The sequence below is a fragment of the Pollicipes pollicipes genome, unplaced genomic scaffold (genome assembly GCF_011947565.3).
Source record: "Pollicipes pollicipes isolate AB1234 unplaced genomic scaffold, Ppol_2.1 Scaffold_7231;HRSCAF=8579_pilon_pilon_pilon, whole genome shotgun sequence".
NCBI classification, from domain to species: domain Eukaryota; kingdom Metazoa; phylum Arthropoda; class Thecostraca; order Pollicipedomorpha; family Pollicipedidae; genus Pollicipes; species Pollicipes pollicipes.
In genome coordinates this window covers 7,436,497-7,463,370 of record NW_023597034.1, presented here as the reverse complement: position 1 = coordinate 7,463,370, position 26,874 = coordinate 7,436,497, and the positions used below count along the sequence as shown (strand labels likewise).

At 51.3% G+C, this 26,874-nt stretch overlaps 2 protein-coding genes across 2 annotated transcripts; both read right to left on the bottom strand.

Annotated features, from left to right (window-relative positions):
• Positions 1-1,297: 1,297 nt before the first annotated feature.
• Positions 1,298-2,484, bottom strand: LOC119109081 (thiamine transporter 1; the record flags this gene model as incomplete). The annotated part of the gene is given in 2 exon segments (XM_037232619.1): positions 1,298-1,560; positions 2,447-2,484. A coding segment is annotated over 1 exon segment (144 nt), but the record flags the coding sequence as incomplete, so codon positions are not given.
• A 1,181-nt stretch (positions 2,485-3,665) lies between these two features.
• On the bottom strand, positions 3,666-16,006 carry LOC119109447 (uncharacterized). Its single transcript, XM_037233067.1, has 6 exons — positions 15,960-16,006; positions 12,341-12,417; positions 11,006-11,157; positions 5,226-5,435; positions 4,756-4,902; positions 3,666-4,334 (listed from the first exon to the last, which is right to left on the bottom strand). Exons 2-6 carry the CDS (start codon positions 12,412-12,414, stop codon positions 4,084-4,086), a joined length of 834 nt encoding a protein of 277 aa, XP_037088962.1. The 5' UTR covers positions 12,415-12,417; positions 15,960-16,006; the 3' UTR covers positions 3,666-4,083.
• Positions 16,007-26,874: the final 10,868 nt, after the last annotated feature.

The following is a 26,874-nucleotide window of genomic DNA, read 5'->3' as shown; positions in this document are numbered from 1 at the left end:
GGACTACAATGGTCAGATATCATAAATATGTGTCCAGAACAGTTCTGCTGAGTCATTTATTAAACAGATTTGGTCGTATGCCATGCACAAAAATATTTCCCGCAGGTTGACACATTTTAAGCAAATATGTCGAAGAAAAGAGATTTGTGGTAGTGATAAGTGAGGAGCGCGCTGGAATAATTCGGTGAGTAGCCATCCCATATGAAGAACGCGTAAGAGCGTATAGCTGACAAACTCTCTAGGGAGCACTGGAAACAGTTTGCTGTGGTATATATATATATATATATATATATATATATATGCATATATAAATGTACGCTTAAGTTTTGACACAAGACCGACACTTACACCTAAAGAGAGTGCACCATGTTTGTGTGAGGTTCTGGACTGAAATAGCCATCTTGAAGACTATTTGTTGCAGTTTACAGGCCTGCCCTTCTCAAGGCTTCAGCCCCTCTCGCTTATAAGCTGTACGCCCGCGAAGACGTGCAGACTATTTCGGGGGAGACTATTTCAAGGTCATCCAGGCCTCCATGACGCTATAATAACCTCATTTAAATCTTGCCATTCCATGAGCTATGCGACAATCGAAGCCAAAAAAGAGCAAAAATTGTTGAGTCGCTCCTATCTGGCACTCGTGAGCACAACTTCCAGATATAACGGCCGTCAGTTAGCTCAATCAATGTTGTGCAAGGTCCGAGGCTGTAATAAATGATGTATTGATATTTACTTAACATGTATGTATGATGTATGCATATTTACTTAACAGAAATACTGCGCTGTCTAGAGCAGTCTTTTCCACTTAGAAGTGCACTAATAGTCATAAACGAGCTTATCACATCATATTTGATGCCGCTTTAAAATCCTCAAAGGTGGAACGTCCGCTTTAAATGAAGCATGCATCTCGCAATCCTGCATATACGCTGATAAAGTACATGCACGCACGCACTCATTTTCTTAATTTAATACTGATATGCTTGTTTACGCGTTTATGTGACCGCAAGTAGGAGGGAAAACGCGAACGCTTGGTTTGGTAGCTCTCCATGGCCTTACTTTGTCGTTACTTGTGATGACACCAGCCATTTGGGCGTGGTGTGGGTAGCGCAACGGAACAAAAAACATTCAGCACATGTAATAGCTTGATGGCAGCGATAGTTCCGTTGTCAATTCCCAGATGATTCATTCCCTTTAAGCGTAGACGAGCTGAGACCTGAGCAACTCGCATTGACCTTGCATGTCATCTAAAACCCCGGAACAACAGCATATGGCAAAGACCATGTAAGGCAACTGTGACTACCTCCTCTTTGGTGATGTTGTTGTACTTGGTCAGACTTTCTGTGAGGTAGGGCTCCGACGGGCGCATCTCCTTGAAGAAGCCAAAGGAGCAGAGCATGAGCGTGATGAACCACCAGCGCTCGTAGATCCTGCAGCAGGACGGCATCTCTGCAGGCGCTGATTGGACGGTCTTGCTGACAGAGTGACGTCACTGCATCCTGCGCCCGGACACGCACGTGGGGACTCAGTCGCAGCAGCTGCGGCGGGAAGGCCTGGAACAGAGCTCTGGGAGCTGTTCATGATGGTGAGGAGCGTCAGAGCCCCAGCGAGCTATCGTTTGACACAGTCGTCGTCTACAATGCTCCTACCATGCCATATATAGCACGGTGGGAACCTATTGATTAGGTTAGCGCTTGACTACATACGTTGGCCCTACGAAGAGACCTCAAAACTTCCTCTAACGTCTACAAAATCTAAGCAAATTAGAGCCACCGGGAAACGTCATTCAAAAGTTACTGTTGAACTATATTCTTTAAATGTGGCTGGGAAGTGATGAGTGTGGCCCTTGATAGTTTAAAAGGTCATAGCTGTGAAAACAGCACTTTGACCCCCCCCCCCCCCCCGGCACTTATGTCTCAAGAACCAAGCATGCTGCAACAATGTGAAACACGACGTTAAAACGTTAGAAAATTGTCTTGGAAGCATGTACCAGATAGGCACTAGTTGACATCACCCTATGTGACGGGCAAGATGTCATGCTAGTTTAAAGAGGTTTTAAGCATTGATATGGCTGTTGCTGCATTGTCCCATCAGAACATCCAGGTGCCATGTAAGATATGTGCTATTTAAGACCATGTAAGGTATGTGCCATTAAAGCTTAAGCTGTATAACCTTCACAGGGTGAGGTCTTGTCACAACGGTCAAAGATCAGCCTAGCTTGATCTAGGATGATCTGATCTTAAACAAGCCACCAGTACGATAGGTATACACCACAACGCGATCTCAATCAGGACGGCAGCTCTGAAGCCATCTTTGGGGTGGTTTTCTGGTGAGAAATCAGCATTATTTGCCACTTTTGAGCAAAATATCACAAAATATCAGAGCGAAAAGGTCTGGTAATGCTATCCTGAAAAGAGCTTGCACGTGTCAGCCTGCGTCCAGCAGCCCTCACCGTCAAGGTCGCACCGTCTATCGCGCCTCGCAGCCTCGCACGAACACCGCGGTGCTCACGCCGCATGTGGACGGCGACGAGACCACATCGCACCGCTATCTCACGAGCAGGCCAGTGGCGCCGGCAGCGGCGGCCGGGCAGTATGTCGTGATGGTTATGGAGTTGGCATCGGGCTGGTGGGATAACATCAAGGATGGCATGAACAGGGTCAAGCGGGGTGCCATCATGCACTTGGCGACCTTTGGCCGTTGCGCTATTTGCAGGGGGCACGTGCATAGGGTAAGGTATATGACCAGTCAAAACGTTATCTGCGTTGCGAGCCACAGCTTTTTGAACTAAGCACTTGACTCCTTCTTTGGCAGGTGGCCAGTGCTTATTCCAGTTTGCTGTGCTATGCTGGCTATGTTGAACTTGTTGACAAGTATTGCTTGCAAGGATTGCATCATAGTGAATTCCTCATTCAGTGTTTGCCTTGCAGCTGCCCTAGCCAATCTGAATAGCTCAGAACAGGGGTGTATTTTTTGGCATCACCTTCAGTCAAGTTTCTCCATTCCTCCGTTCCCGGGTGCAAGCTGACTAGGTGGAGCCATGTTCAGCGGACAAAGACCGTAGGATACTATCCGACTCTAGATAAGTTGCGAGCTGGGGAGGAAAGGCTGAAGAAAATGCATTAGCCAGATTTCAGCAATCTGCTGCTGATGTTTCTAGCAATAATGGTGACATGATCAGAAATGGTGAGCACAGCATATTCAAACATAATGACGTGGTAAGCAAGCACAGTTATACATAACAGCTGCATTCAAAGTACTCAGCATCCATGGGGCCCTCTTTACATTTCATTTGCACAATTTCGGAGATCAGCACATTTTCCTCTGTTCATCAGTGGCTTTAATTACATTGAAGGTAGCCTATTGTTGAAGCCATTATTGATGATACACTATTTTCGTCAGATCAATACAAGCTTGAGGTTTGACCTTCCTTTATGACAACAGAAGGACGCTTTGACATGGAATGCGCGTTGGGCTTCAGCGATCGCGTGGTGGCCGTAGCGGGTGGGCTATTTTCCTACTGATGATTCAGCCTAGGATTCGGCAATGTATCCAGGGAGTCTGCATATCACTGATCTGTGCGCACATTTCATGCCATGCTTGTTGGCTGGATGCTGCACCTCGCGTCACGGTACCTTTTTCGTCTGATTCTGTTCCATAAAACAAGTAGGTAAATGTTACCTATTACAGGTGTGTATTTCAATTTCAAACAAAAACAGTTCGGTTCATGTATCTTCCAGTGAAGCATGGCCGAAACAGTAGATTGTTTGGGCTTCGTTTGTCCATCGCGAGTGAGAGCGCCGTTTAACGTTTTGGTATTCAGTAAAGCACGTTTGCGACCTGTTTTTCCGCACTGTTGTGGACCCCTTTGTCCGTATCACACAAACATTCAGTAACAACATCCCCCCATCGAGCCAGTCTGCGGACATAAGCAAGCAACAGCATCGCCACCGTTGAACGAACGTTGTTATCTACTGCTGTTGTTGAACGTGCTCTCAAGCTCCCGTCCTCGTTCCGTCGTGATCCGTGTCGCCGTCTGGTGGCATCTCTCACAAATGCTAGTGCCGCGCGTCACCGGCAGCTGTCGTCCTATTCGATGGTGAGGCCCAGACCGTCGCGCTGGCTGATGGCGCGAGCGTAGTCGAGCAGAACCTTGCTGTCCTCGCAGAAGACGGGCTTCTTGTGGTAGCAGGCGATGTCGTGCCAGGAGACGCCGTCGTTGTAGATGCCGTTCAGGATGCCCAGGCACGGCTCCGAGGTCTGGTTGATGCCATATTCGGCGTTGTCCGGCTGCGGCTTCTTCAGATGGCCGGTCTGCGACCACGGCTGTGTGCGCCAGCCTGTGGAAGACGTCACGTGACAGCTCGCCAACTTAAAACACGCACCAGTGCTCAGCACAGCACGCCGTGGGGATCGTAATGGCCCCAGAGGCTTACTGAACACCAAAAGCGACTCAAGGCTTGTATACTTGACTTTTTTAGGCGACAACGATCATCTAAATCGCTTGAATTATCACCGCCGACGTGCAGCTATTGACATTGCACTTCGCCCTCTCCGTTAGATGAACGAGTGCCGCGAGAGCGATTGATGGGGCCATTTTCACTCACATTCACGCACTCACAGTCATGGGAGCACACCCGCATCTGACAATATGACGACCTCATTAAGACTCACTCGTCATTCGACCTTAAATTAGATCACGCGCTTATCCAGCTGTGAGCCAACTGTTCCAGCTTGCCGCAGCTTCGTCTGACGGCTTACCCGGCGGCGTCTTGTTGGTGGGAGCGAGCTTGACGTTGGTTCCCGACCAGAACCAGCCGTTGACGTCAAGGGGCTTGAGGTCCTCACGCGATTCGCAGCCCTTGAAGTCACAAAGACGGCCCGAGGTCCAGATGTAGATGATGTCACCTGAAAACCGACGGCAGATGTTCAGATCAGCTCCTTAAACAGGTTACGTGCTAAACAGGCTAATTACAACAACACATGACTGCAAAGACCCTGTGCATTGTACAGCTGCGGCCACAGCGCGTCATAAACTACAGGGACACACTCCTGTGGGATGGTTCGGAGGGCGAACATGAGAGTGCTCGAATCTGCACAACGTTTGATCTTAAGCATCTGCTTGCTTACTGTTTACAGCCTTTTAACTTATCGTATTTTCTCCACGACAACCGAAAGCCGCATCACAATGACTTCCGCTGACAACGGCGTCGCGCTGAAGCTGTGCTCACGGTCGGTGACGTTGCCCTTCACCATCTCCCACTCGGCTTCACTCTCGATGTTGATGCTGTCCATACAGTAGCGCCGGCAGAGGTTCCTGGCGTCCAGCCAGTCGTACCGCTTGCCGACCAGCTCGCCCGACTCCGGGTCGGTCTCCTGGAACTCGGCCTCATCGGCCGAATAGAAGTACCAGTTTCTCCCCAGCTTCCAGTGCTTGGGACCTGCGGGTCGACGACGGAGTTTGGAGCGGAGCTTTCCCAGCGGAGCAGTAACCCCACCCTCCGCCGCCGCGGAGGGTGGGGTTACCGCAGCTGTGGGGTGTGGGCTCTAACCGCGGCCACATGCGGACTTTCTGGCCATTAACGACTTTTGAATCCCCGCGACTGCAAAACGTGGTCTAAAATGGCAGCCGCCGCTGACTGTGTTTTTGCGGGTAATTAGAATGCTCAGAAATCCTTGCCGTCAAACTTGGAAAAATGGGTGATTTTTGTGCGGGCCATGGAAACGGAACCACTAACAGCAGTTGCCCCGTGCGATATAGCTTGTTTTAGTTGAGCCACTGCATCCTTGAGAAGGTTGTCATATCAAAATATCTCACCTAGACACTTTTTGAAATTGTAGCTTATCTAAGTGTATTAACTCAACAAGAATATCTGCAGACTTTCCATTGTGTACTATGCCGCCTCACGGGGTCTGTGTCGAAGATGACATTCTCCATAGAGTCTCTGAGTACCTTATTTCAGTAAAATCAGAAACATCATATTTATGATTAAAATAAAACCATAGCTTTTCTAGTTATAACAAAACAGCAGTTCTGTACATTTCCACCTCCTTATTAAACCATGCACGCCAATTACCTGGCAAGTGAAATGAAATCGATTTTTTTCAATATAAAGCCAGTCGTCGTGTTCTAAGCTGTGGGCGTCGCCTGCCAGGCGGCCCATGTCACCATTAGTGTACAGCCTGGCGCCGAAGCCTCGCCCCAACCGTCTGATGGCTGTGTGGTGCGAGCCTCCTGCCAAGTCTAGCTCCGAGCGCATCGGCGCCGAGCCGAGCAGTAGCGAAGCAAGCGCGCGGGATGGTGCCGAGTGTTTCTCTATGTGCCCCGCCGGCTCAGGCGGCGTGTAGCGGCGCGCGGCACTTTCACTGTCCGTCCCAATGCCACTGTGGGCAAACAACTTTTACTCCGGTGTGGCGCGGCGATGGTGGCGCCGTTAGCCTGAACTTGACCGGCCGAGCTCCGGGGATTACGAGACGGCCAGGGACGCTGCGCCTGGCAGCAGATGTGGAGACTGAGGGAGCGTGGCCAGAGCAACAGCGAGGGAGGGGATAGATGGAGAGGGAGAGAGAGAGAGAGAGAGAGAGAGAGAGAGAGAGAGAGAGAGGAGAGAGGAGAGAGAGAGGAGAGAGGGGGGGGGGAGGGAGAGGAAGAGAGAGTGAGAGAGAGAGAGAGAGAGGCAGAGGAGGAGGAGCGGAGAATAGTTCCCAAAATAAATGAGATAATAAGTGGCAGGCATATGACAGCATATGTTTGTGAAATGCTAATGGAAGGAAACATTATATCAACGTAGCCAAACATTGTTCCCAGAACCGCAAAATTATACGTAAGACGTGGAGTGCAGCTAGTATGTGCATTGAAATCGAGCTATATTCCGGTGGTGGATACAGCAGTAAGCTATAGGCCCGAGCCAATGTGATTCGGACTGGGAACACGAGAATGGGCAATGGGCTCTGAGTGGCAATGAGTGGCAATGGGCTCTCGTGAAGCGATAAGTGACTCCAGCGCCGCAGAGAGCGACAGCGCAGTACCTACCCGAAAATATTGGCAACTGTGATGAAAGCTACCATCAAAAGAAAAGTAGACGTCGCAGACACCTTATGGCCTGATGTAATGCGCCGTATTGTCTGAAGTGGCGCGGACAGTTGGCTCCGACAAGGTTTGGAGCGAAGCCCAAATTAGGTAGCTTGACTTCAGTTCAATGGCAGAGCTGAAAACACGACGCTTACCGTAAATTGTGAGCAGATCTGTTGAATGGAGTGTTTCCTTTAAGACCTGAAGGTGACTTGGCATGGTTTTCACTTTGTAAGTGGTTTTGAGAGCAGGGAGCTTTGTAGATGCAAAGGCCGTGTTTGTCTCGTATTTTATGGATGTGCATAAGAAGAAAACATGTCAAGTCTCGAAGAAAAATCAACTAAATGAGCATCTGACTTGGTGCCCGAAGAGGTAATAATAAGAAAATTAAGATCACCTAAACCAGCAGCGGGATGATACTTTTACAACACATAACATCAGCGAATGCCCTTCTTTTTATCTATTGATGAGCTTTTATTGTTTATGTATTGAAGTTTTTTGGCTAATGTATTTCTGGATAATGTATCATTCGATTCAATATTCTGGCGAAATGTGTTGCCTTTCTGAATAATTTTTAGCAACACGCCTGCATATCACAGTAAGAAATGCTTACATGGAATCCGTGATGTTTTAACTTTCACCGATTGACGGAGTTTCACAGCGTAGATTAGGCCTTTGGGTTTGCTTCTTCCGTATCCGACAGTTTTAATCACATTGGTTTTGGACATAGCGCTTATGTCGCCAACCCAACCCACCTTACGAAAACCAGGGTAATATTTTGCTGTTTCACCGTGCTATCTGCAATGGAACCGAACATATTTAGATATTTGTTTCGTCAGTGACCTGGCATCAGACTCCCCTAGCAGTGGATGTGTATACCCCACCAGCACGTGCTTGGTGGCATGACGAAACTGGACCATTGTAGCATACTCATCTTAATTCCCTATAAGCTTGCTGCTAAGGTGTTGATCTAATCCCGCCTCATATTTCGATTCACATGGTTGCATATATATATATATATATATATATATATATATATATATATATATATATATATATATATATATATCCCGCAATCTAGCCATCGGGCTAAGTGGACAGTGACGTCTACTCTCACCTCGAACGTCATCAGCTGCCACGTCTCAAGACTTCTGAAGCACGGGACCTTTCGGCTGGGGAGCATTTTTGGCTTGAAATATCTAGACGATGTTACGGCAAAGCGTCGCAACCTTGCAGGAAGCTGGGATCACACATCAGAAGGGTGATGCGATCAATGCTGAACTTAAAAAAAAGATACATCGCAATTCACTCGCGCCCAAATCTCAGGTCGCTTCTCAAACGACGGAAAGCCAACGGAACGCAACCACCCACTGCCTTATCTGAAAAGAAGCCGCTGGTACCAGGCGGTCATCTTCAAACCTCTGGCGCAATATGAGAGTGAGGCATCTGCGCCCCCGTAGCTACAATATTGTGGAAAATCGAAAGCCGGGTCTTCTTGTAGCATAACGTACAAAATGTTCAAAGTACTGTGAATGCCGACTTTCGGTCATGAGCAGGACCAAGCTCTGAGAGTTCAAATTTTTGGCAAGACATTGGCACAAGGGACCGGTTCATGAGAACCGAGACACAGTTTGCAGCACGCCAATTGTCTGCTCCAGAAAAGTAGAAAAAAGGGTATCACCCGTTTCCTAATACCATTTTTCTCGCTCACAGCACCGCCCCATTCTCCGCCATCGCGTCGTGTGCCTCTCGCCCTTGCCGCACGTTCTCCGCCATCGCAGGCCCAACGGGCGGTAGGCACGGCATGCTCTGCTCCACAGACGCCAGTGAACAGCGCAAGCGCCGGCTGCCTGTCGTGGTCCGCTCCGACCCAAGGCCGCTGGGAGTCCCGGCGACAGCCCAGCGCCGGTCCCCGTCACGAATCGCATTAGCTGCTCGCCGCCGCCGCTTGCGGTGGTGCTGTGCACACGACCTGTGCACGGCATCGGTGCTGTGCACAGCAGTGCAGCCGCCGGCGAGAGGCGAGAGCGGGGAGAGGGGGGGGGGGGGGGGGAGCTGGACGGTACAGCCGCTGGCGGGAGGCAATTGCAGAGAGGGCGGGCTGGACGGTGCAGCCGCCGGTGGGAGGCGAGTTCAGGGAGGGCGGGCTGGACGGTGCAGCCGCTGGCGGGAGGCGAGTGGAGGGAGGGCGGGCTGGACGGTGCAGCCGCCGGTGGGAGGCGAGTTCAGGGAGGGCGGGCTGGACGGTGCCGCCGCTGGCGGGAGGCGAGCGTGAGGAGGGCGGGCTGGACGGTACAGCCGCCGGTGGGAGGCGAGCGTGAGGAGGGCGGGCTGGACGGTACAGCCGCTGGCGGGAGGCGAGCGTGAGGAGGGCGGGCTGGACGGTACAGCCGCTGGCGGGAGGCGAGCGTGAGGAGGGCGGGCTGGACGGTACAGCCGCCGGTGGGAGGCGAGTGCAGGGAGGGCGGGTTGGACAGTGCAGCCGCCGGCGGGAGGCGAGCGCGGAGAGGGCGGGCTGTGCAGGTCGGTCACCAGCCCGTGCATTTAAGACACGTTGCGGTGGTCAACCGTTTGACAGCTTGACCGGGCGGGCTCGTGGCAATGTGTGTCATGCATGGCGACCCCAGTTTGGGCGGCGGTGGGATCTGTCGTGCAGTTAGGATCGCACGGTGGTGCAATAAATTGGCTATTGAGTACATGACTGATAAGTTGGAAAACTCCACGTAATTGTGAACACGACTTTGCATCATTACAATGTCCGCTGGGCCTCGTAGCGAGGGATTGCTGAAAGAGAAATGTGATATTCAAATGTTTACCATAATCCTTACAGATTGGGCTGCTCAAAACTATTAATCGGATAACAATCGAAGGATCGCGTCCTTGGCGGCACCAAACATGGCTTATAGCCTGATAGATGCAAATCTATACTCATTCGGTGGCCGATGTCAGTGCATTTGTAGGAAGCCAGGACGTACCAGGCATTCCTGCAAATGATTCCTACAGATGCCGTAAAGGTCGCAGGCAACCAATGTCGGTATATCACAGACCAGACATAGCCGATATGCCGCCCTATTAGGCCTCGCCACTCGAGATTGGCGCCAGGTATGCCCGAGATGCACAGGGGGAAACCGAAAGGGAGAGGGGGGGGGGGGGCGTATTGGCCGAGTGGTCGGCGCTTCGGGCTCCCACATGGGCCATGGCTGCAACCAGGACTCGACCCCAGGCCTCCACGGGAATATAATCTAATACAGTCGCTAGCACTCCATAAAACGGGCGTGACGACGTGCATTGCGTTCCCTTTTTAAGAAAAAAGGGATATCAAGAAAGGGCACTGACAATAAGGATTGCGCTGCGCCTATTTGTGCAAACGCACAACACAGCTGGACTATCGATAGCGAAATACGAGATAACACAGTAGTAATAGCCTTATTCCTCCGTGGAAAACCAGTAGAATGGAGATATAGTTGGGTATTGTTGCTTTTGTTTCGATAAACGTACCTTGCCGAAAAAATCACCTCTGCTATTGTTTCGATAGATGCATGTTGCCGAAATATCAACCTATCTATATGTTCATTCTCCCAGTTTTCTCCGAGGAATAAGGCTATTACTACCATCTTATTTACGTGGATAATGCCCCTCGCCAATGCACTGATCAACTTGAGAAATACGAAAGGCCACTGTTGGTGCAAGTAAGCCTGTGCTGGGAAGCGTGCGCAAAGGACCGCGCACGCAATGAACAATCCTTTAGGGGAAGATATCGTTGACTTACGTTAGTTCCATTGCTGCGTATCGCCTCATCGCCAGGAAATGCGCACAAGGGCAGTGATATTGTGCGGTGTACAAACGGCGGCTGAATGGCAGGCCGAGAGGGAATAGGTGCCGACTTCGTCCGCCACGCGCGCTCCTCCCCCCTCCCCCCCCCCGCGTCACGGTACTCACGCGTAGCGCATTTCTCCGGGATGGGGGGCACCAGCAGGGTGCCCTCACTGGTCTTGGTAGCCGGGGTGGTTGTGGTGCTGGTTGTGGTGGTGGTGGTAGTGCGCCGACCGAACCGGTCCGTCGAGGTTTGCGGGAACTGGACCCTCTGCTGCCTGCAACACGCAGCACACGTCATAGAAATGCACGAGACTTCTTCAGATGGCATCAGCCACTTCGCCATAGTGGTTTCTTTCCATGCCTCATGCATGCCAGCTGCAGCTGGACGTAAGCTAAAAGAGGTAGGAAATGCACTTCTCTGAGAAATGTATGCGTGAAATAATGCAGTCATAGGTCTAGGCCGGTTTCTATGCTTAGTCAGTGGTTTTTAGACAGCTAGAACCATTTGTGGTGTGGTAAGACAGTACTTGAGGCATTTGAAGCTGCTAACAGACATAAAACTCCTTTTAATTCCGTGGCCCACAACACCCACCGCACCTTTAATCCGATATTTAAGAGTTAAAGAATGGCGACATGTGCCGGTTGACATTGACATCGCCAGGACCAGCACGTGACTCGAACGGGATCCATCGCTAGCCGGCCCCGCCACTTCGACAAATCTGGTCGCCCGCCTTCGTCTTGGCGCTGAACGTTAATCTTCAAATGTCTTTACAATAACCAATCGGGTATGTCGTTGGCGTTAGTTGGCGATCGGTGGGTTCCCCAGAGCTGGGATAACATGGACCGCGGGCCTTGCATCCGAGACGTGGCATGAGAAACGCCAGCTAATGAACTAGTGATGCCGTATTTGAGCAACTTTTAAACTCTTCCAGACCGATAGCAAGTTTCATGTCGGTATTATGACCAAAACTGACCGGTTTGGTTGAGTGTTCAGAAAATTGCCGTAATTGTGAAACGCTCGACAGTGGTTATTGCACTTGCACGTTTTCCATGTATATGACAATGGCGTCCTTTCAAATGGTTCTTTCCTTTGCTTTTTTCCATCGGTTCTACGTGTTTAACTGACAAGTGGTCTTGAAAGGTAACATATTCGAGATTTTACTGCATTTGGGGGGCATGATACGTACTGTCTCGTCATGTTTTCATATCTGTCAAAAAGCCAAGAGTCATTTACTCTTGGAATTGCAGCCAGTGAAGTGTAAAACTGTTTAGTTGGAGTACAAACTTGACGCATTATTACTCATTTGGGGCGATGTTTGAAAATATGTGATCTATCAAATTGCCTTAAACACTTAGCCGGTTCAGAAAAGCGACATGTTTTCCACGACCGACCAAAGAACCTATCAGCTTGAATCGGTTTGCGATCTTTAAAACGCGACTGATGTCACTGGTACTCACTGTCTCGGGCGGAGCCTGGACTGACTGGCAGCCACCGCCACCAGGGCGGCGACCAAACACAACCTGAGCAGCATCACCTGCAACAACAGCGGTCGTGAAGTCGTCGTCCCAGAGAACACACCATTCCCTGGAGCTGAAACGCTGGGCTAGCCTGCACGATAGAAAGAACGTGGGACGGACTGGGCGGAAAAGGCTTTAGAATTCGATTTTTATTTGTACCACTTTGTATTAATGTTTAACCCGTACAAAAAGGGAACAGCGCCGCGGCCAATGCACTGTATTCATCACCACACTCATGCTGAAACGGTTGTTCTCAGGGTGTACATAATGGGCTTTGCTCTGGCCGAAGTGCATTCGAAATTTTCTTAGCACCGCTGTAAAAAAAAAACAAAACATATTCAGCCATTTCGTGTCGCCTTTAACTGCGCTCGCCGGTGGCGTCGCAGTCTCTCACAGCGACTGCAGCGACTGAAACCGCGGCACCGCTGGCAGAGTGCCTCCAATCCTAATGCGCCCAGCCAGGTGTCTGGCTGTCAGCCCTCAGGGATCTGAAGACGCTGTAGACGTCGGCGTTTGCTCTGGCATCCAAATACACTGGCAACTGTAACAGCTGCGCCTTGCTAGGCCGCGAAAGCTCTCGGATTGCTGAAGTTACGATGCTCATCATCTTCACCTTGGATCACGGCATTCTCGACGGGTGACCACGGCCTTAGCCGGCCGCAGCCACGTATCAGATGGTCCGAAGGGCGACTGGTGAACCATCTGCTGATTTGGGGATGAGGCAACGGCTGGTCAAACGCTGATTGCAATCCGCCGCTCCAAGGCCGGGTGCAGACGGGCGGTGGCCGGCGCGAGCCGCCGTGAAAGGTAACGCGCCGTGGTTTCATCACGCCCTGGTCATTAGTCTGCGCTTCTCAGAGGCGCGGCTGCCGCGGGCACGGAATCAGGTCAACGCGCGGGTCTTCCTCCGTCGGCGCCGGCGTCGTGTTTCTCAACAGGGGACCACGAGCCGGCCGAGGGGACCTCGCCGCCCTGTTTCGTCACTTCATTTCTTCATTCACCTTGGAGTGAGGTGTGACGACCATGCCGTCTTAGCCCTTGGTAGCGTTGATCCATTTCTTGGCAGCGCCCGCGGCCAGTGACAGGCCGGGCCTCTGAGGCCACGTGGTCGCGTGCGCACGACGTGCGCCGGACGGAATTTTCCTGGGGTGCACATGACGCTGGTGGTGCATACTGCTGCCGTATTTTCCGCTGCGACTTCGACCGCACGCCCGTGAATAGCCGGCGCTCTTTTCCTGATCTTTGAGCCAGGTGCAGAAGGTTTTCATTATAATAAGAATAGGACAGAGCCCACATCTCGGCAGACCACTAATCAGACAACCCCATCCATAGCATGTCTAAAAATACGCCACAAGAATGCCTCATAGAAAAGCCCAGTTATTTGGTAGCTTGCGAGCGATGTGACGGAATAGTGCTCTGACGACAGTTGCTAAGCAACCGTCGTCCAATTATTTTTTGGTAGCTAGCGAGCGATGTGAAGGGTTAGAGTTCTGATGACGGTTGCTGGGCAACCCTCAGACAGCGTTCAGACCGATGAGCTTTATGATTTAAGTGCATGTACCGGATGACGAGCGCAGTCTCGAGCCAATCGGAGCCATCTATCAATAGCTTTGCGTGGTAGCCCGTTTTCTGGTTCTTTGACCAAGTCGAGGGCGACACATTTCCCAAGCAGTCCCAACGCCACAATCTTATTAAATACCGAGTAAACGCCAGCCGGCTCACGACTGCTTGCCCTTGAACACGTGCCATCGCCGGCCGGCATCAGCTCGTCAATCTTCTCTGAACACGGCCTGTATCCGGGTCGTGACAAGTACCGCCATCCGGAGGGGGCCTCGCTCTGGCTCCAGGCGACTCACACAATTTGGCTCAGGTGCGGGCCATTAACCGGCGCCGATTATCCGTGCTCCAGCCACGCCGGCCAGCGATGCCCGATCTTTATGATGCAGTTCCGTAAACAGCGCTGCCACGACCGCTGCCCCAAGGCCAGGCGGTGCCCCACGCCAGTCTGTGACGTCAGAGCGTTGCTGGACGGTCGCCGCTGCAATGGCCGAGACTCTTCGCCAGGTGAAAACAAAGAAAGCCACCGCGTGGAGACGTGCAGGCTCCTCGCGATCTGAGTACTGGATCTGTTCGCAGGAATGCCGCATGCCAGCCAGCAGACCGTTGCTGGTATCAAAGAAGCCAAACCGAATAAGCCGTCTTGGCATTCGCGGATGAGCGGCAGCGAAAGAAGCGGCTCTAACAACGGCGTCATCCGCCGCAGCAGTGGCTGGGACGCACGAGAAGCCAGTACGCGTGACGTTACACAATCCTAATGGACGGTTACGTTTCTATGCGGCTTTCAAGTCGCTCCGTTCACGCGGCGCCTGAGTTCGTTTTGTGTGGGGGTCTGTGGTTTGGTAAAGCTATTGGTTATAGCGGTGGGGTTATTGTGCTTCAACAGTTGTCGTGATGTATTTGTTTTGGGTGACTGGTGACCGTGCGTTACATTATGAGTAATTTCTTCTGAGAAGAAAAGCTGGCACTAAAATTCAGATTTGCCTTGCGGTGTGCATCGACGATGGAGTGGGTTAAGCGGTAGCACTTAAGCAAAAACAACGTCAGTTGTTTGGGACACCCATAATCTGTGACTCTGCCTGCAACGTAATTGAAAAATGTGCCGAGTGATGAGTGCGCTTAGTGATTAGTATTCAACGACGATGAAGGAGCATAACTAGATTGTACGGGTCACAAGCAGTATGCCACATGAAGCATCGTTTCAAAACGTTTCTCACGAATACGTGGGTAGCGCGACTCTTACTCAGCAAGGCTGTTCACTTACTTAGCCAAGTCCTCAAAATGAGCAGAGGAATAAGGTTTAACGAACGAATGAAAATGCAATGAAGCCGGGCAGATTAAATAAAACGTTGAAAAGCAGGAGCCAGCACAATGCCTTCCAATATGACGTACTTCAACAAGGCGGCCAGTTCCAAGATAAAGCATCGATATTAAGCGCGGTGTCACCCTAAAAGCCTACACTGCACAGCAATCGCATGATATTAGCAGCATCTCAGTTACTTCCATCACACAAAAGCTGCATTTAACGCCGGACGAAGCGTTCAGGTTTAGATCAGTCTGCTCTCACTCAGCGCCCATAGACGAGACAATCTCCCAGTAATAGAACCCATTTAGTGCCTTTTTGGCAGTGGCAGACAAACTAGCAGTGGTACTCGATAATGATAGCATGGTTTTGTACCATTCTTGCCACAGGCCGGAGGGGGAAACTGACACGACTGGTCAGGGGTGCGATGGTCAGAAGTGGAGTGATGAGTTTTTGTGGGAGCGTGATGGCATGTAATACACTGTTATTGGATAACACAGCAGCGCAAAATGGTGCACCCCGAACAGAAGGCGACAAACGTTGACAAAAACTCGCTTAATACATTTAAGTATTTGAAATGAAACAAGACAGGCGTCGGAGGATAGAACTGAGCTGCGCCTCTGCGCTCCCTCCGCCCACCGCCCGTGCCCGTGCGCCTCGGACGGGCGCTCCTCGCGCTCCCGGCCAAGTGCCGCTTACCTCCGATTGGAATCACGCCGCAGGACCAACTAGCACCGGCCGGCGGGCGCGCGCTTCATAAATACAGCAGCGCCAGGCCACTTTTACGCGCGTGGCTGGGCGAATCACCGGCTCGAGCGCAAGGTCGCTGCACGGACCTGGACGCCCGGGGCGCTCCGCCGGCCGGCGGCGACCCGCCGACGCGGCCTCTCTTCCTGTCGCAGAATTTCGCGCAGTGGCCTTCCCGGCTATTTTTCCAGGCGGCGCACGGTGTTTGCAGGCGAGTTTGGCGGCGCCGCGTCCGTGTTTGAATTGGGGTTACTTCCGCGATGGTGCGACCTCACCATGCCTCGCGATTCTCGAGTCGGCACGACTTGTCAAAGCGGAAGGGCATAGCCGGCCTGGCTGAGAGATGTGAGAAGAACGCCGTGCTTGCGAGTGTTGTCGTGGAACGGCTGCTGCTCTCGGTGCTCGCAACTTCAGTTAGCGTAGTGTGTTTTGTAGCGCTCATCATCAGGTGTAATGCCATCGAGCAGCTTGTGATAAAAGAGGCCATGTGCCAGCGCTAGTCAGAATGGCTGGAGTGCATGTCTTGAACGAGCCTTAACATCGCATACTGAAGGGCAAAGCGCAATATAGCATGGAGACGGTCACATCTTCAACCATGCGTCCGAAATATTTTGATATCCCGTGAATCTCTTACATCAGTGAAGCATCCTAATGGATTTCGAATCTTAGTGAGCAAGCTGGAAGTCGGTGCCGGACACAGGTATAATGGCCTGCAAACAATGTAGTGAGGTGGCACCAAATCTGGCCAGTGTCTTAACCGGTACTGTTTAGGGTCAGGTCTACAGATTTACGTCAAAGAAACATTGCTGCATCATCTACCACTAACATAATCAGCCTCGATTTGCTGGCGGTGGAGTAAGAGTCTTCCCGAATTGTTTGGGCTAAATTCCATGGACCATGACAGGCAGCAAAAACCACACTATTTCCCTCTGAACGTGACATAGCATAAATTAATGACCATGGTGGATCAATGGTGAGATGCTTGTGTAGATGTTCACGAGGCTAAGGACTGAAAAGGTCCTTACAGGCTGTGAAAACCGTTCAGTGAAAATAAAACAAAAATGACTGTGCATTTACCATGCTGGCGACATGACCACAAATTGAGATGAAGACAGGCTTATTGTTTTTTTGCAGGCTTTTTGTTAGACATCGTGTGCTTTTGGGGCACTTATCATTTGAAATGTGAGGTCAAAACGCTTTTTCTAGCACTGCAATACGCTGCGTTATAGCTAGTATGCCAGCGTTATGCACCGGCCAAGTAAGCCAGTGGTTGGCTCCGAGCGTTCGTTTTGTAACTGAATGCCTCCTTCTCACCCTAGTTCCTTTTTCAACCTATCAGCGTTGTAACTTAAAACAATCTGATCATGTCACGTCTGGCCAAATTTAGATAAAAAAATCAGCTGTAATGTGTCCGTGCGCAAAGTTCATAACGGAGTAGCAAGCGTGGATGTTTGACTACTCCATTACGAGGTCATTTGAGCACTGACCTGTCCGCAAATCCCATCTGAGAAGCTTTGTTAACAAATCCTGGGCACTCCATACGACATTACATGACGTTGTTACGTACTTTTGGACACTATTCATTGACATTAAGACGGTGCACTCCGCCTCCCTGTCATCGATTCCCGTCCCAGCACCTGTAGTCAAGAAATGCGAGAATCCATGCTTATTTTGTGATGCTCATTGCCCATTGGATCAATATCTGATATGTGTAGCGAGAAAGACTGGCACGTTTCTAGCAAAAAATGGAGGTAGCAAGAAGCTACAATACATCAGCAAATCCACCAAGGCTGTGGTCGGTCATATTTGCTTCGCAGAAATGTGAGTGTTCACATCGATGGGGTAGAAATCAGCGCATTAACAGCCTTCAGCGCGATGAGATAAGGTTCGCAGAAGGGAGGATTTAGCTGGCCTTTGCGGCCCCATCATCATTTCCGTTTGTTTGTCTGCGCTGGGTGAAACCCCAAAACAGCCTTCCGTTGGTTGGAAATCCCACCTTTCGTAAGGTCTAAATATGGGAGGGAAGACCATCTAAACAATGGTATGTGAATGGTCAGACTCATATTGCACTACATATTGAAGTATTCTTGTGCATCTCAGCTACACCAACATCACTATCGACCTATCTTTGTTTATGACCACTGCGACTGGCGCATAAAGATCCCTTGTGACCAAGCAACATCGACGGCCTTGTCTGTACCGATACCCGCACCTTCTGCGTGTGCATTAAGCTCGGCTAGCCTTGGACTAACATCGATGACACGCAAGAGCACAGATGGGCAGTTTCAGTCAGCAGCTCAAGGGCGCCGCCACAACTTTTTATCGCAGGCTTAATAGCTACTGACATGTGGAGGTTTCGACGGAAAAATCCCACCAGCGTTGGCTGCTACCTCTGCTGGCTATCGGCGTTAACCGTTGGCTGCTGACTTTGCAGTGGGTCGCGTATGACGGCATTAAGGCTTGCATCCGAGCTGCCAACTCATTTGCTGCGCGTTCAGCTCGGATCGCCAGCAAAGAACGGGAAGGGGGTTAAAAACGAGAAAACGTAGCCCTGTATATATATATATATATATATATATATATATATATATATATATATATATATATATGGTGCATCGTTCCCGGGGCAACTGAACAAACAAGCCCCCAAATGAGTATCGGTGGCCACTGGTTCTGACAAACCGTGTCAAATAGATCGTGAACAGGCGATATTAGTCAATCGAGTGAGACATTCGATTCCATATTCGTTTTCATGGCTCGTCGATCGGTGTGAGAGTGTCTGACGTCATCTCAGTACCAGGCGATCCCTTGCACCCTGATAAGACCCCTGAAGGCAGGCCTGATGGACCTTGATGCAACTTTAGGGGGTGGCTGTAAGCCAGGCTCATTGATGTTTGAGCTTTCGGATTTAGCCCGTCCCAAATCACAGGCGTTCGTGGTGTGAAGAGATGCACACTTGCAGTCCGTGGTTTCAGAAACACGAAGTTTCGCCCCTGTCGGGACGTCGCTGATGGCGACTCAGATAGCGGAGGTCATGGAGCGGACCACTCCCACCGGGCGACACGAAATCAGAGCACCTCGGCGCGCGGCGCGCCGCAGCGCCCGTCTCTAGTCGCTGCGCCCACGTCTGCTCAAGGCTGCGCCGCCCGAGTGTTGCCGCCGACCGTTTGGCAGCGGCCCAGCGGGGTCGCGGTCGTAGAGCCGGCGCCCGGCTGGCGGCGGCTGACCCGGCCGCTCTGTACAGACATCGGGGAGCCATCGGAGGGCGCGACCGGGGGCCGCTGACCCCCGGGCGAGAGTGGCGCCGGCCGCAGCTCTGTCGACAGAGCGGCGCTGACCTTACCCACCGTGGGACAGATGGCGATAACGGCCGGGGCCGGTTCTGGTGCGAGTCAAGCTGGCCGTACCTTTAAAGGCTGCGTTTCAAATTTGAGTAGTTTTAATTGGTTAGAGGGTCTCTGATGTGATGTTAGTCGCAATAGCTAAGATGTGGATGATAAGTGATTTGTTCATGTTCGTTTTTCAGCGACTGACATGTGGCAACCTTTACAAAACTTTCGGGCTCAGCTATCTGACTTATTAATAGCCTGTGGTTAAAAAAAACATGTTTTTGGCATATTTTACCCCGAAAATACATGAATTGGTATACTGCTGATTGTTTTATAATAAACAGCAAATGTAAAGGCTGCGTGTCAAGTGAGCTTTGCTTGAACTAAGATAAAATGTCAACTTGGGTGGTCTGGCCTATCTCGGTCCAGTCGTCGCGTCTTAAAGAGGATTTATCTTTCCACCTACTGACAGCAGATTCACACAGGCTTTGATGGCAGAAGAGGAAATTCTTTGAAAATTGATTGCACGTGTTACGAGAAATCTGTCCAAAAATATTGATCACGCTGGATTTGCCCAACAGCTGCAACATCACATCCATTTCACGTTTCCATACTATTACATGACTTTAAACTTGCTGAATCGCATGAGAGGGTAAAGCTGCAGGCTAATGTCGGGAGGAGATCTCGACGACCACTAGCTTCTCCTGATGGAGGAGAAAACGGAAAACCGTGCTAGGAAATATGCCTCGATGCACGCACACTAGCACGCATCATCCTGCATAAACCATTCAGCTGCCTGGATTGGGGCGTTTTTAATCACCGATGTTAGATGCCAGCAATCACGGCCGATGAAGACCTTAAGCGAACTGCACAGTGCAGTTTAATATACCCACAACAGCAAACCAGCAACGCCCAAAACTGCCGACTCAAAGCGGCGCCAACCATTGACCGGGACACAGCCTGTGACACCCTTTCCAAAATGAGCTCGAAGACAGGACGCTGCATCCTAAATCCAGGGATGTCCAGTCAAGACAAGCGCATAGGAGACCCAAAGTCGCCTTCGTTGCCACAAGTGTTCAACCGAAATGTTTCCGTTTTTTGTAATGCTTCGGTCACAGTGGGTAAAACTGTTAGTCGCTGCAAATATTTCGATGTTGTTTTTGCATTCTCCATTCAATGGCGTTAATCAATTCTCTATTCGACATCGTCCGTTGTTGGCTAACCAGGCTCATACTCAGCACATTCAAGAAATGCAATTTGTGAAGTAGCGCAAATGCTGCATCAGTGGGCGCCGAAAATTCAGCTCCCATGATGGATTTTTTTCAACGCATGGATCAAAGCCACTAGTATCGATTGCCATGAGAGCCTGGTGCCATGAGGTTGGCTCTTGGGATAATTGATGCACACGACATCTAACCACGCTCACATCTGCAATTGCTTTGCTTGCCCTACGTCGAACAAAGCCTGTTGCGGGTATTATGCGTTATGGCATGTGTGTGCTTGCGGATGGAACGAGGTTACAAGCTCACTCAATGTGAAACGTACGCAACGCATGGATGTATCCTTGCTTCGCCTGGAAATGACCCACGTAACAAGTTTCAAGGCCATTCACATCGGTGCTTTTTCGTGCGGTGCCCTCGTCCAAACATGCAGTCACCATACACACCGCAGCGAACGTCATCTGATGCAGCATGCTTGCAGCGCGCGTTACAAGTTCACCGAAACGACCGTCAAACGCCTAAAACTGCACAATTCAAAATGAGTTTTGTAGACTTTTGGTTTCGCCATAATCTACTTTTTGATGCTTATACGTGGTCACAGGCTGTGAAACTGTGAGGCCAGTGCTAGAGGTTTGCTGTGAAGGCTAAAAGCTGCCTGATGATTTGATACCCGTTCTTTTTTTTCATGCCTCGCGCTGATACGCTACCCGCATCTACAGCAGCCATGTAACTAATAGCCTGCGGCAACGGATGGAGAATAACGTTGAAATTTGGACGGCAGAAGTCCCCGGTGCTCATCAAACTTTATTCAAATACATATTATTTCATCATTTGGCCAACGGCAAATGTTTGCTTTCAGGTGTGCTAAGCGACTTTTCTCTACAGTCTTCACATTGAGACACCAGCAGCACAGTTGCAGTTTGCGCATGCTAGCGGCACTTGATGCCGCTCCTATCGAGCGGCTCACGAGGAGTGCAGCGCAGGCACGGCTGTGAGTCACTGCGGTCGCTTATGTGTTCAGGACTCCTGGAACTGCCGGCTTAGCAGCACAGCGACATATCGACTGGTTTAAGGTGTGAAGTGAATGCCTCTGACACATGCGTCATCATTGGAAGAGATGGCACACTGTACCCACGGTTTTTTCGATGTACGCGTACAATCCGAATGTGCCCACCTTGGGAATGGATGTGTCGAACTGTCATGCTGCTAACGGAGCTTATAAGTGCTCGCCAAACAATGTTACCAGCCAGCAGATGTTTGCAATGCGCGTGGCCTGTAGGTGCACCTTGGCCATCCAACCCGTTTCTGCACGACCGCCGGTCCCCACTGGGTCAGCCAAACAACGCCGGCGGCCATGCGGGCGTGCGGCACGACCGCCGGTGATGAAACGGCCGATTAATCTGCACGCCCTGGAGGGCGTCCACGTTCGCTGAATGAGTGATGTCATGCATGATGCAAGCGCACGCGACGGAGGCGATGGCCGGGGAATGTGGGAGACATGCGGGCGCCTTTGTCTGGTGCGGAACACGAGCGCGCGGGAGCGTGAACCGTGTCGAGTGACCTCCGTCACCCAGTCTGCCGGTGCTCCCCGACTCGTGGTCTCCAGTGCGAGAACGTTGTTGCTACGCCATCAAACATTTGCGATCCACCACTCCGTTCTGGACAGCTCGGACGTTCTGAACGTTCTAGACATCCCTTTATGGACAGCTTTGCAGCACGTGGATATCTCGTAGCAGAAGGCACGTAACGAATGCAGGCTCTCCCGGCTCGGGTGGCCTCCGTGCGCTTGTGCACGATCTCTCCAGACCTGTTTTTTTGCCGACAATTCTAATACTGTGCTGCATCGTGCCATATACGTTCACGAAAGCACAGCCTTCCACTAACTCGCTCGAAATCCGCAGCATGCACGACACCAGATCGCTCTGAGCCCGTCCGCCTGCGCGCCGCCTTTCCTGCACATACATGTGATCGTTTCCACACATGCATCGGACCAGCCCAGCTGCTCTCGAGCTCATCAGCGGCTGGCTGGGTGTGCCGCAGCCCCTGACCGCCGCCACACGGCTGTCACACCACCTGAGTCATCGATCGGCGCGGCTGTGCTGCGCTCTGCACCCGAATGCGATGACCCCAGATAACCGCCCGCCGCTGCTGCTTTCCTCCGCGCGTGTCCAGCCGATGGCCAATCGGAAAACCCGACGAGCGAGCTCGGCCCGATCCGCCCATCTGTCCGAGCGGAATTCCCGCCACTCTGCGCCCCCCCCCCCCCCCCCCTCCCCTTCTGTTGTGCTCAGCCGCTGGGCAGGTATGGCGGGTGACCGTCCTAAGACACGTGACGCGTGTGGATCGAGCGGCACGTGATCAGGGTCGGTTGCACGTCACCGACGCCTCCAAGCGAAACGAATCTGCCCGCAACTGCGTCACCTGCCCGAGCTAGACTCTCGGCTGTTGGGACATGAAGGCGCCGACACAGTCTATAAAGCGCAGGTGTTTCAACTAAGCACCGTTTCAGTCTATGGCTAGACCACGCGGTTGTCGGAGAAAGCCAAACTGGCAACCCACCGCCACCGTGCACCGACCGCAACTTTGAAATCGCCCCTGGCGACAGCCGTGATGGCGCTGGAACGCGGGGGGGGGGGAGGGAAGCGGGGTCGAGGCCCTGTCCGGTTTGAGCCCGGATCCCGGTAACAGCGAGTCTCCGGGGAGGGAGAGTTGGCGCAGTGACCTGACGTTAGGCCGACGCCGACAACCGCAACGGAAGGGGGCTGGGGCCGCGGGCTGTGGCGCCTCTGACCGACAGCTGAGAGCGACGGAACGGGGCTGGGGCCGCGGGTTGTGCCGCCTCTGACCGACAGCTGAGAGCGACGGAACGGGGCTGGGGCCGCGGGCTGTGGCGCCTCTGACCGACAGCTGAGAGCGACGGAACGGGGCTGGGGCCGCGGGCTGTGGCGCCTCTGACCGACAGCTGAGAGCGACGGAACGGGGCTGGGGCCGCGGGTTGTGCCGCCTCTGACCGACAGCTGAGAGCGACGGAAGGGGGCTGGGGCCGCGGGCTGTGGCGCCTCTGACCGACAGCTGAGAGCGACGGAACGGGGCTGGGGCCGCGGGCTGTGGCGCCTCTGACCGACAGCTGAGAGGTGAGGCTCCCGGCTCGACCGACGTTCGGCCTGAGTTCGGCTCCCACACCGGTCACATATGCCAGGTATAGCAGGTGTGTGGCATGTAGTCAGGTACAGCAAGCATGAGTGCCCACAAGTGTTGATAAAGTACCCCTAAGACCTGTAAAAGAAAAATGCATAGGATAACTGTATGGACCATTGCTGACTTGATGAGAAGCGTTTCTAGTTGCCATCGAATCGAGCTGTTTTCCTTGCGAGTCGCAAGGAAAGCAGCTCGACAATTCGAGAAGCTTGCCAAGTAGAACTTTTAAACTAATGATGAGCTCTGTGGATGCTTTGGTTTTGGCCCATGTGAGAAGTTACACAAAATATTTGTATTTTGCGCATTCGCTTCGCAGCATGCGCGGACATGGTTAAAAACATAAACTGTCACAAGGAGATTACCTTTATGGAACAATCTAACCAGCAATAACCACGAATGAAGTCTTTCCTCTACACCGGGGCTGATAGAAAAGATCTCCTGCCAAGCGGTAGACACAGTTTCAGCCAACGTCAACCGCACTGGGCGGTGTGCCCTCTGTAATCTTTCGCCGATCCAGCCGTGGGTTCTCCGAAGCGACGCCGCAGAGGCGCTTCAAGGCCGGCAGTATTACATAGACAATCTCAAATAGTTTTGGTGGCTTGACACATCTGTCATGAGTGCAGAACCTGGTATCGTCCGCTGGTGGTTTGTGTTCTGCGTTTGTTTAAAGGTGTATCGATGCTGACAATGGATGTAGCCATAAAAGGTTCAAGGAGTGTCTTATTGCGTGTGGGAAACACAAACCTCGGCAAGTAAGGGACTGGACATCTTCTTGGGTGTCCATATCGCGGAGTTCGTGAGATAATTCATAAGTCAGATTGCTTGAAGACTGACTGGCTACACGTCTTGCCAGACACGATAATATCAAGCGACGAAACCGATCAGTGTGTAGTCGTTTACGCTCGGGGCAACTATGTTCAAACTATCGCGAAATGACAAACTTTTTGGATGCATATCGGCCACGATGAGCTGTGGTAAGCGTGTTCATGGCTCAAGCTTTCGGCTGGACTACAGGACCGAAATATGAGACATATTTCGAAACAGACGTTACATTGACAATTTGCCGGTCGATGGCTGGCGCCATTAAGGGACGGGGAGGGGCATGGTCTCCCACTGGGCAGTGCGTTCGCCTACATCGCGAAGTTCGTTTCACGGCTTTACCTGTTTTCGTTGCCGAGATCTGACATCAATTCTCAAAACGCCAGAACACGGGCGGCTCTGGGCTCTGCACTCAAGCACGCTTGACTGGCTGTACACATCGACCCACAATGTTGCCAGAGCGACTGGCTTTCCTCTCCACCGTCGAGCGGTGTTGGTCCCCCACCGTCGTGACTCCGGCCTTTGAGATCTGGGTTCGGGCCCGCTTCGTCTCGTGGCGTGCGGCCTACGACAGCGAGCTGGCGTTAAGCCTCCCGTGTTGTTTGGGTGGGCAGCGCTGCATTTTGTTCGTATCGCAACGTTGCGGGGAAATCGGACTGGTAAAAGTTTGCGAGCAAATGGCTTGAAATGCATGCAGAGCAAATTTCGGAGAATTGCGCTTCATGTTGCTGAAATCTGCATGCAGTGCAATCTGTGGTTGCAAAGATGTCAGGTTCTAGAAAACGGTATGGTCTGTTTGGGGCGCGCCCCTCAGACTGAACATTTTCTCCCTGCTCAGGGAGGCTCGGGCGGTCTGCAGCCTCGCACGTGACGAACAGGTTAAGCAGATCCGATGGGGTTTCAAAGCTGTGTTACATAATGGACTGATTCCACCAGCCTTGCTAGCAGGGACTTCGCACAAACTAACATGCATCCATGGGTAAGGTCATTTTTTGATGCTGCACCATAGCATTGTGCTAACTGCGGTCACCGAGCACCAATGCATGCGTGCTGCCCTGACATGCAGCGGCTTTCTTTCGTTTGCATGCGTGACATAGGTGCTGATTTATATCCAAGAATGTTGTTTTACAATGCCTGGTCACGAATTTCTTCCCATCAACTTTCATAGATCTGAGACTGGCTCACGCTTCCACAAATGTTCATGTCGGTTTACGTCAGATCTACGCATGTAGGGCGCTTAACTTTTCGCTTTATTTTTAATGACATGCCAACAGATAAGACAGTAGTAAAAGTATTTTTCTTCGGAGAAAAAGAAGGAGAATGGAGAAATGATTGGTTGATATTTCGGCAACATGCATTTACCAAAACAATGGCAAAAGTCAATCTTCTGCTATTGCTCCGATAAAGGCATGTTACCTAAATATCAACCAATCTATGTTTCCATTCTACTGTTTTTTCTCCGCCAAAAAAGCTATTATTACTGTCTTATCTTCATGAATAATGTTGCTCGCGAATGCACTGAACAACTTACGTAATATAAACCAACAGTCATAGCTTTGATGCACGCATACAGGGTATAACCTGGCTCCCGAAATGAGACTGAAGACGTCCGTAGAAATATTCCATAACGCTATTTTCCAGCCTTGGGTTATTATCTTGCCTCTGCCGTTTGCCCCATTTGATTGTTTCATGGCTTTATTGGATTTTCCACTGAGATAGCCATATTGAAGGACACAGATTGATCTATGCGATGATATCTGCACTACAACCTAAAACCCTCCACTTCCTGAAATTGAACGCGGTTAGCCTTGAGTTGGGTTCGCTTGGGCTACATGTCTTGTGTGCTGCCGTTAATGGTGACGACAAACACGGGCCAAAAAGCCGACCACAAACCACAGAACCCTTTAATATGCTCCGCACACACTGCCTTTGAACAAGGCAGTTTTTAAATCGCGACAGCTTGACGCTTTGTCAAGGCCAAAAAATGCGAGAAATTATCTTGTCTATGGTATTGCTGAAATCCCTTAACCCCCACCATGCGAAGAGAGAGCCCTCAGAGGCCCCCGTAAGGTGTTTAAGGAACGACGCCTGAAAGTTTTGGAACACGGTGTTGGAATTTTCGGTAGCTTAGTTTTCATATTTTTTACACATGTGTTGATGTGAGGCCTTACCATGACGATTCATGGCCAGTGACCTCTTTCCAGACTGTATGGGGGTAAACTTTCGCTAAAAAGTAACAAACAGCGCTTATTTCAAGCAAAATTGCACTGAAGAGAATTGTTCGAGATTGATTTTATTGTC